Here is a 9,924-nt window from a genome sequence, read left to right on the forward strand (position 1 = left end):
ACTAGACAACTTGTAAATATTCGATCACTGTAGTGGACTTGAGACTATACGTCTTTGGTGCTAATACTTGGCAACATCATGAACTAGAACTCAGGTTCCACTGGTCAAGTCCTAAAGTCATTATAAACAAATATCAAAAGTATCAAATCCTTAAGGCCAGGTCTAAAGTCCTGAAAGGCAAGGCACAGGTAAAGTCTCACGTTTTTTGTTTTATAAGCAGTTTAAGTCTTAAGTAAAGTCTCTAAAGAAAAGTTTTTGGTCAAGTCTCAACAAGTCCTTTGTTTTATAGGTAATTAGTCTGAGGTAATCTGAAGTCTCAAATTCTAACGGGCAAGTCCTAAGTCAAAGTGTAAGTCCTTAATATTAAAACTATACTGAAGTCAAGTCTCAAACCATTAAGTGCTAGTCTCAAGTCCTTCAATGCAAGTCTCAGTCAAAGTCTCAAATTCTAACGGGCAAGTCCTAAGTCAAAGTGTAAGTCCTAATTAAAACTATACTGAAGTCAAGTCTCAAACCAATAAGGACATTTCAAGTTTTTATGCGCCCTGGTCTCAGGTTAAATCTCAAACCCTTTATTTAATATGTTCTTATTCTGAATTCAAGTCTCAGATGCGTTACAAGTCTTGTCTCAAATCTTAAAGACACAGTCGCAAGTCTGTAAGTCTAATTCTCATTGTTGAGGGTTAAGTTTTAGTTCAATTCTCAACAGTTTTACCTTTTCCAGTGCGACATGTAAGGCAACACAAATCAGCAATGTAGTCCTTCATTTATACGTATTTTAAAAGTAGCAGTTATGATTCTTGACTCTACGTTTTGTTTTGTATATACCCTAAGTATAAAATATTACGGCACAGAAATCCTGGTTGCGGAACAGTTGAGCAATAAATACCCATGTAGGTTAGGCAACAAACATCAGCAATGTAGTCCTTCAAGTAGCAGTTATGATGCTTGACTCTACGTTTTGTTTTATATACCGTAAGTATGAAATAATACGGCACAGAAAGCCTGGTTGCGGAACAGATACCCACATGTAGGTTATCAAAGTGTAACTTAGACATGTAATACAGTCCGTGCAGTGGCTGTATGGCATTTTCTTCACAACACGCTTCGGAGTAGCAAGTTCAAATCAACATAATGCAATCCTACCGATCACCCACGAGGGTCGTCTTCATGGCTAGACTTGCTACTAGTCTCTTCTTTCTTTATGTGAAACCATACGTTGTTTTCATTTGTTCACTTAATAATAATGATTACATTTATATAGCGCTTTATACTAAAAATAAGTTCCTAAGCGCTTCACAAAAATAAATATAAATGATAAGTAAGCAAATGGGAAAATTAAAGCTAGATAATATACAATAATAATACAAAAGGTGCACGAAATATACAATATTCTATATTTAGAAGAAACCAATATCATTAGACTGTGAGAAAAAATGATTGTATATGTAATCTCACTGATGGAAACCATTGAAAAGATGGGTTTTTAATTTTGTTTTGAATCTGCCAATTGTCTGAGCATTCTGGATGTAGGAGGGGAGACTGTTCCATAATGTGGGGGCACATACTGAGAAGGTTGTATCGCCGTATCGTGTGTTGGTACGGGGACCTGGTGCAAACTGGGATGACGATGAAGATCTAAGGTTGATAGAGGGGCGTGTTCTGGAAGACAAAAGTTCAGGCACGGGTAACTGTCAAAGACCAGTATTCTCACTTGTTGTATGTATAAAAGAAAAACCTGTGAACATTTGGGCTCAATATTGGTCATTGAAGTTGCAAGAAAATAATGAAAGAAAAATCAGCCTTCTTATTGCACTGATTTGCATGCGTTCAGATGCTTGGAAAAGAGTCCAGGCCTGAAGACTTTCTCAGATTCAAATGATTGGTTGAGAAATTACTCCTTTCTCAAAAAGTACGTTACTTCAGAAGGAGCCGTTTTTCACAATGTGTTATTCTATCAAAAGCTCTCCATTGCTCGGTGCCAAGTGCGTTTTTATGAACGATATATTTTGAATAATTATCAAACGTGTCCAGCCGTCGATTTCACCAAACTCTTCCTAACGTTTAGGAATAATCTTAGGACTTTGGACGAGTAAAGTTCCGTAATCCATAGACATTATAGGACGCATACGAGTTTAGGACGAGTTACTCGTCCTTACTCGAAAAAACAATAATCCTTCCGTTTCGTGAAATCGGTTGCTGTGCCTTTAATCAAACCACGCCTTGCGACAGAATTCTTCCAAGCATCCGCGTACACAAGGAAATGGAGACCTTAAAAATACAAAGGAAAGTTATTGTTGGTAGTAATCCAACTGTTATCACCCGTATCTTATAGGTCAATGCATATGAAAGATGCAACTTCATAAAATTGCTTTCGCATATTTTGCAGTTCCTGGTAAACAAAGGTTTTGGTCAAGAGTAGGCCTATGAGGGTCTTCTGAGTGTTTGTTTTGCAAAAATATAAATTTTTTAACTAAAATATGGTTTTTTTTTCCATTTAAAGGCAGTGGGCACTATTGGTAATTACTCAAAATAATTATTATCATAAAACCTTTCTTTATTACGAGTTATGGGGAGAGGTTGATAGTATAAAACATTGTGAGAAACAGCTCCCTCTGAAGTGACATAGTTTTCGAGAAAGAAGTAATTTTCCACGAATTTGATTTCGAGACCTCATAATTTAGAATTTGAGGTCTCTGAGGTCTCGAAAGCAAGCGTCTGAAAGCACACAACTTCGTGTGCCAAGGGTGTTTTTTCTTTCATTATTATCTCGCAACTTCGACGACCAATCAAGCTTAAATTTTCAAAGGTTTATTATTTTATGCATATGTTGAGATACACCAACTGTGAAGACTAGTCTTTGACAATTACCAATAGTGTCCAGTGTCTTTAAGTAAAACACTTGCAAAGATATTTGCATTTTTCATTTAATGACCTTTTGATAATTGGGAATATGACGTTGCATCTAATGACCTTACAGAACAGAGATCCGACGATTTGCAACTCAAGCGGCATAGACAATATACTTATTACCATAGTCGGGTGTTTTATTATCTATATGGGTTGTGACTAGAAAAGGGCACGACCCCCAACAGTCGGCAGGCGAGGTGTATTAGACTGTATCTGTGGTTTGGTAGGGAAGTGTACCAAAGCAAAAAATATATATAGTTGTTTCTTGTTGTAGGCGTTTTGTCTCTTTTTTTGTCTAGTAGTGTATAAAGCAGTTGTTTGGTTTGGGTTTGGAGGTTGTTTCTTGACAAGCTCCGCTTTTTGTTTAATATTGTCTGTACCTTTTTCTTTCTTGATGATGATGTGAATAAATAATATTGCTTTTGAATTAAATTAAATTTAATTTAATAGAAAAGCGAGCCCTTAATCGCGCTGGGCGTAAAAATTAGGGCGGAAGCATCAGGCATAAACCCAAAAGAGAAACAGTTTGAAACTTACTCAATTTCGTAAAAGCCAGCAGCAAGAACAGTTTTTTAACCGTTCAATTTCACCAATGGTTTAAATTGGTTGTAGAAATCCAACGGTAAGAATGGCCAAAGATAGTCTTGAATGCCAATTAATGAAATAGAATGACCATGTCTACCTCAAAGGAATGACTAAAACGAATCTGAGTGACAAAAACGAAATCACGTGTGCTCGAAAACGAACTTGTAAAATGAAACCCTATAAAGGTTGAGTGGGATTAGAGGGAAATACGTGAAAATGAATGCGTGTTTTGATATTGACCGATTTTTTTTTGCCAAAATTTGACCGGGAAACCTATATTTCGCAGTAATGTGCTGTCCACAACAAACTCCCGTTTTGGAGGAAGAAAGTACATACAAAAAAGTATTAACAACTGTAAAATATAATATCCTATAAACCTGAGTTGACATTCTATTCGGTTCTTGTTGCGCAACAGCGAACGAAATGAACCGTTACCGACAACACCAGCCCGGCCCCCAACCAACTCGAACAATCCCAAACGAAGCATATCTAACTTGTTTGAGATTAATTTCTGTAAGTAATTTGGTTTGACCCTCATGAACTATTTTATTTTTTATTTTTTTGACGCGAGTGTAGCTCCACTACGAAGTTTAATGTTCGTGAAACATGATTTATAAACCATGGTAAAACTATGCTGTTCAAAATACGGCTTTTCGCTCCAAAAACATACAGAAAAGTGTATATTTATCACTCTCTCTATATGACTAATTTTTCTTCTGGATATTGTTTTTTGAAAGCCAGCTTATTATGAAAAGAAAGATGATTTATTGTATGTTTTACCACGTACGGCCGGGCTAAGAGCGAGCTGCGCCGTCGTCTAGGTCTAGCCAACCGAGGCAAAGTGACGGAAGACGGCTTGCACTCGACATGAGGTCTCGCTGACGAAATGCCTCAGTGTTCTGTCATACAATAAACAATATCGCGTAGACCCAGCCGATGTGAGTAATCAGGCATAATTTACGAGACTAAAATTTGAATGGGTAAAATTGGCTGATGTTGTGCACGGTGTTTATTATTGGTAATTTCCCATGGGCAGATGCACGTCTTCAATTTCGGTTTCCTTCTTCCACATCCTTTGTTTGTGACAATGATGTACAGTCTTCATTTTACAATTTTACAATGCAGATTTTAGGAACCAATACACAACTTTAAAGGCTGGACAATGAATCGTATGTTTTCAAGCCGGGCTGTTTACGACTGTCTCCCATGCTGTTGAATCCCTGACGGGTTCCTTTTGCTCGTCCTCAAGAAGACGCAAGATCTAACAACGTATACAGCGCCCTCTGTTGATTTATGTAGACAGCAGCCGATTTCACGAAACTTTACGCAACTGCGTAAGTCCACTTGCGCAAAGTTACTGGCGCAAGTTGCTCCATAAACGTTGCGCAAGTGGACTTACGCAGTTGCGTAAAGTTTCGTGAAATCGGCTGCTGGTCTCCTATCTTTATCCGCAGGAATAGAGACAGACACCGGCCTCAATAACCGAATGATTTCATTGGAATGATTCATTTGATACACAAGTTTCATTGGATATTTAACCCAGCTGTGCTTATGAATTAAAGCTTTCTATATTTGTGTTTTGATTGGTCCGAGGCGATGATGTTTGTCAGCTGCACTTTCGGTCGTCCACATGCAGCTTGCATATAATTTGTACATATTGTAGGAGTACATGTTATGTTGGTTTATAAGTGTACATGCACGTAGGATTTGACCGCGAATCTCCATGTGGATGCGAGGTCAAAAAGTACGCTCAAGGCTGGTATCTGGCGTAATTCACGAGCCTCGAAGTTTGACGTCAGATGTTCAGACTATTAGCATCACCGATTCTTATCATACAATACATACCTTCAGATCAATTGTGTAGATTGTTTGTCTTTGGCCGAATCCGAATTTGCGGCTACGGCTACGACTGTTGCTAAGGGTGTTGCTAAGGACGTCCTATACCTCAACGCATTGTGACGCGGAAATCTAGCCGTAGCCGTAGCTGTAGCCGCTTATTCGGACACGGCCAAAGCATCTCCATCAACAATTCACCAATTCGGATTCGGCCTTAGGACGAACCCGAATTGGTGTCTACAGCTACGGCTACGGCTGTTGCTTAGTATGTTGCTAAGGACGTCCTATATACCCCAACGCATAGTGACACGGAAATCTAGCCGTAGCCGTAGCTGTAGCCGCTTATTCGGATATGGATTACGTTACAACAAAGCTTGGTTGAAATAAAAAGTCGTAAGGTGGATCCACACAACCAAGCGCCCACTTGTATCACCTGAATAAGCTGAGGTCGTTGTAGGCCTAAAAAAGATCTCCCTGACTATGACGTCCATTTTGTCTCACAGGAAAGCTCGGGGATGTAAAGGAGGGGCGGGGCAATGTACATTTTTATTTGTTTTAATAAAAATTAAAAAAAACATATTTACCAAACTTAACTAAAAAAGCCGTTGAAGTATTGGATTGCTTTCGCAATTTTTTTTTGTGGCAGTGATCAACTTTGAAACTTTCGGTTCAGTTATTTAATTTGATAAAATTGGTCATTGAACTTCTAAACAAGGAAATACCACTCGGTTGGTGTCTTTCCTTTTTGTAACTGGTTTCTGGAGGCGGGGAATAGGGCTTCGGGTGATATCCGACCCCTGCCGATTCAATTACGCTGGGTTTGTGTGGAAATGGAAAAAAAAGAAGAAAAACCGATTTCCTGTGAAACTGGAACAGGATTTGTGTTACCATAAAGGCGCAGCTCCCAAGTTGAACGGACGAATATTCTGTATCTAGACAAACATTAACAACGATCTGTATAGTTATTAAATAATATTGCGATTATGATGTGTGCCTGAATTGTCCAAGAACCCTCTTGGAGGACCGGGTAATCCGGAATATCAACGGGTGGATGAGACGACGAAGCCCGGGAGGTGACTGCTGAACGGCACGGTGCTTTCTCGTTTTACGGAATTATACTTCAGCAGAATCATAGTGACTGTGTGCAAGAGTTTTTACGCTTATAAGTCAACTATAACGGTGAGTTTTATGTTTTTTTTTTACCCCGTGACCGTTATCACCCTGATAACGAACTAACCGGTTTATATTGTGGCACGGTAGCTCTTATGGGGCCTGCTTCGAATTGGCCCATCCCTATGTCAAAAACTACATCACTTCAGAGGGAGCTGTTTCTCACAATGTATTATCAAGTTCTCCCCGTTACTCGTAATCAAGAAAGGTTTTATGATCATAATTATTTTGAGATAATTACCAATAGTGTCCACTGCCTTTAAAGCCTGAAGTATTTTTTAGGCTCAAATAGTTTTGTCAGAAGTTACCTCCGTCTCATACTCCTGGAGTCGTTTATCACAATGTTTTAAACAACAGCTCTCCGTGCTGGCTACCAAGTAAGTTTGTATGCCGATATACATTTCGAGTAATGAACCAAACGTGGCCAGTGGCTTTAACCCTTTGCTTATTCACAACGAAAACGAAGGCTTACAATACTTCTATAAAAGTCTTTATCAAGGCAATATAGCAAACGGCTATTTCACAGATTTATTTCCTGTTCTGTTTTGTTGATTTGTCTAACAGAAGTTTGGATTCCTAAATATGGGTGGCCATACTCTGCAAAGACAACATCGGTTTTCCGCTGTTGTAGCTTTCGTTCTTCTATCAACACAGTGTTGCTCACAAGGTAAGTCATGTCAAGTTGTATCAATTACAATGGCTGGGATTGTTTCATATGTGCACAAAATCAGCGGACAGATTTTCACTAAATCTGGATCCGAGTGCGCAATCTTTTATGAAACTGAAATATTATTGTAAGTTACCCCGCTTTTTGACCCACAATATACACTCTAAAAAAATTCCAGTTTCAGAATTTAAGCAGGTTCCGGTTTCCAGGGGGGTCAAACTGACCGAGCTTAAACAACAGTGACCAGGGGTGGATTTCACAAAGAGTTGAGAAAAGTCTTATCTCGAGTTGGGACGAGTTTCTCTTCTTAATATAGGACTCGCCGGAAAAACAGTGTACACTATTGGAAATTGTCAAAAACCAGTCTTCTCACTTGGTGTATCTCAACATATGCATAAAATAACAAACCTGTGAAAACTTGAGCTCAATTGGTCGTCGAAGTTGCGAGATAACTATGAAAAACAACCATCCTTGTCACACAAAGTTGTGTGCTTTCAGATGCTTGATTTCGAGACCTCAAATTCTAAATCTGAGGTTTCGAAATCAAATTCGTGGAAAATTACTTCTTTCTCGAAAACTAAAGTCACTTCAGAGGGAGCAGTTTCTCACAATGTTTTATACTATCAGCCTCTCCCCATTACTTGTCACCAATTAAGGTTTTATGATGATAATTATTTTGGGTAATTACCAATAGTGTCCACTGCCTTTAAGCAGGTTCCGGTTTCCAGGGGGGTCAAACTGACCGAGCTTAAACAACAGTGACCAGGGGTGGATTTCACAAAGAGTTGAGATAAGTCTTATCTCGAGTTAGGGCGAGTTTCTCTTCTTAATATAGGACTCGCCGGAAAAAAAACAGTGTACATTATTGGAAATTGTCAAAAACCAGTCTTCTCGCTTGGTGTATCTCAACATATGCATAAAATAACAAACCTGTGAAAACTTGAGCTCAATTGGTCGTCGAAGTTGCGAGATAACTATGAAAAAACAACCATCCTTGTCACACGAAGTTGTGTGCTTTCAGATGCTTGATTTCGAGACCTCAAATTCTAAGTCTGAGGTCTCGAAATCAAATTCGTGGAAAATTACTTCTTTCTCAAAAACTAAAGTCACCTCAGAATGAGCAGTTTCTCACAATGTTTTATACTATCAGCCTCTCCCCATTACTTGTCACCAATTAAGCTTTTATGATGATAATTATTTTGAGTAATTACCAATAGTGTTCACTGCCTTTAAGCAGGTTCCGGTTTCCAGGGGGGTCAAACTGACCGAGCTTAAACAACAGTGACCAGGGGTGGATTTCACAAAGAGTTGAGATAAGTCTTATCTCTAGTTAGGACGAGTTTCTCTTCTTAATATAGGACTCACCGGAAAAATCAGTGTACAATAATTATTGGAAATTGTCAAAAACCAGTCTTCGCGGTTGGATCTCAACACATGAATAAAATAACAAACCTGTGAAAACTTGAGCTTAATTGGTCGTCGAAGTTGCGAGATAACTATGAAAAAAGAACAACCATCCTTGTCACACGAAGTTGTGTGCTTTCAGATGCTTGATTTCGAGACCTCAAATTCCAAGTCTGAGGTCTCGAAATCAAATTCGTGGAAAATTACTTCTTTCTCGAAAACTAAGTCATTTCAGAGGGAGCAGTTTCTCACAATGTTTTGTACTACCATCCTCTCCCCATTACTCGTTACCAAGTGGGGTTTTATGCCAATAATTAGTTTGAGTAATTACCAATAGTGTCCACTGCCTTTAAGTTGTAAGCCTTAATAACTTCTTAGGAGTTATAAAGGGCTACTCCTCAGTATTGACCGTCTTTGTGAAATCGAACCCAGGGCCGTAATTGTCAAATACAAGTGTTCTCACTTGTAAAATCCCAACATTATGCATATAATAACAAACCTGTGCAAGCTTTGACTCAATTTGTCATCGTAATTGCAAGACAATAATGAAAGAAAAAATACCCTTGCTGCACACATTTGGTTGCTTTTAGATGCTTAGTACGGTTTCAGGCTTAAAGTATTTTATTATTTGAGTGAGAAATTACCTCTTTCTCATAAACTATACGTTACTTCAGAGGGAGCCGTTTCTCAAACTTGTTTTTATACTATCAACAGTTCTCCATTGCTCGTTACAAGAAAGCTTTTATGCTAACATTATTTTTAGTAATTACCAGTAGTGTGCAGTGCCTTTATTTTTTTGTTTTTTTTTAACCATTCCACGGGTCAGCCTGATCTAGAAGTGGGTCATGTTCCACAATGGATCCAGATACATTCTGCTTCGTTACATGGTCTGCGATTTAGAAGATTGGAATATTAATAACGAATAATTATGGTTTGTCAATCAGTCACTGAAACAGTACCCAGTGAGCCGTCGGAATTGGAAGATAATGTATGCTCTGGAGGGCGGACTTGCGGGGACTGTACTGCCATTGATCCCACATGTGGCTGGTGTGCACAACAGGTTAGTGGTGGTTAGTTGGTTACTTATTCCAACGTGCGCACAGCAGGTAAATGGTTAGTTAGTTACTTATTCCAACGTGGCTGGTGCGCACAACAGATTAGTGGTGGTTAGTTGATTACTTATTCCAACCTGCGCACAGCAGGTAAGTGGTAAGTTGGTTACTTATTCCAACGTGGCTGGTGTGCACAACAGGTTTAGTGGTGGTTAGTTGGTTACTTATTCCAACGTGGCTGGTGCGCACAACAGATTAGTGGTTAACAGTTGGGTTACTTATTACAATGTGTACACACAG

At 38.9% G+C, this 9,924-nt stretch overlaps 1 protein-coding gene across 2 annotated transcripts in view; it reads left to right on the forward strand.

Moving 5' to 3' along the window:
• Positions 1-6,124: 6,124 nt before the first annotated feature.
• LOC139949106 (integrin beta-1-like) overlaps positions 6,125-9,924 on the forward strand; it is a 29,848-nt gene continuing 26,048 nt past the window's right edge. For both annotated transcript variants that reach the window (XR_011787520.1, XM_071947511.1), the window contains exons 1-3: positions 6,125-6,510; positions 7,066-7,168; positions 9,517-9,632. Coding sequence is in view for 1 of the 2 variants with exons in the window: in XM_071947511.1 (XP_071803612.1) it covers positions 7,084-7,168; positions 9,517-9,632 (201 nt within the window). In the remaining variant the exon portion in view is untranslated. The remainder of the gene's footprint in view (positions 6,511-7,065; positions 7,169-9,516; positions 9,633-9,924) is intronic.

This window comes from Asterias amurensis, chromosome 16 (assembly GCF_032118995.1).
Source record: "Asterias amurensis chromosome 16, ASM3211899v1".
Taxonomy (NCBI): domain Eukaryota; kingdom Metazoa; phylum Echinodermata; class Asteroidea; order Forcipulatida; family Asteriidae; genus Asterias; species Asterias amurensis.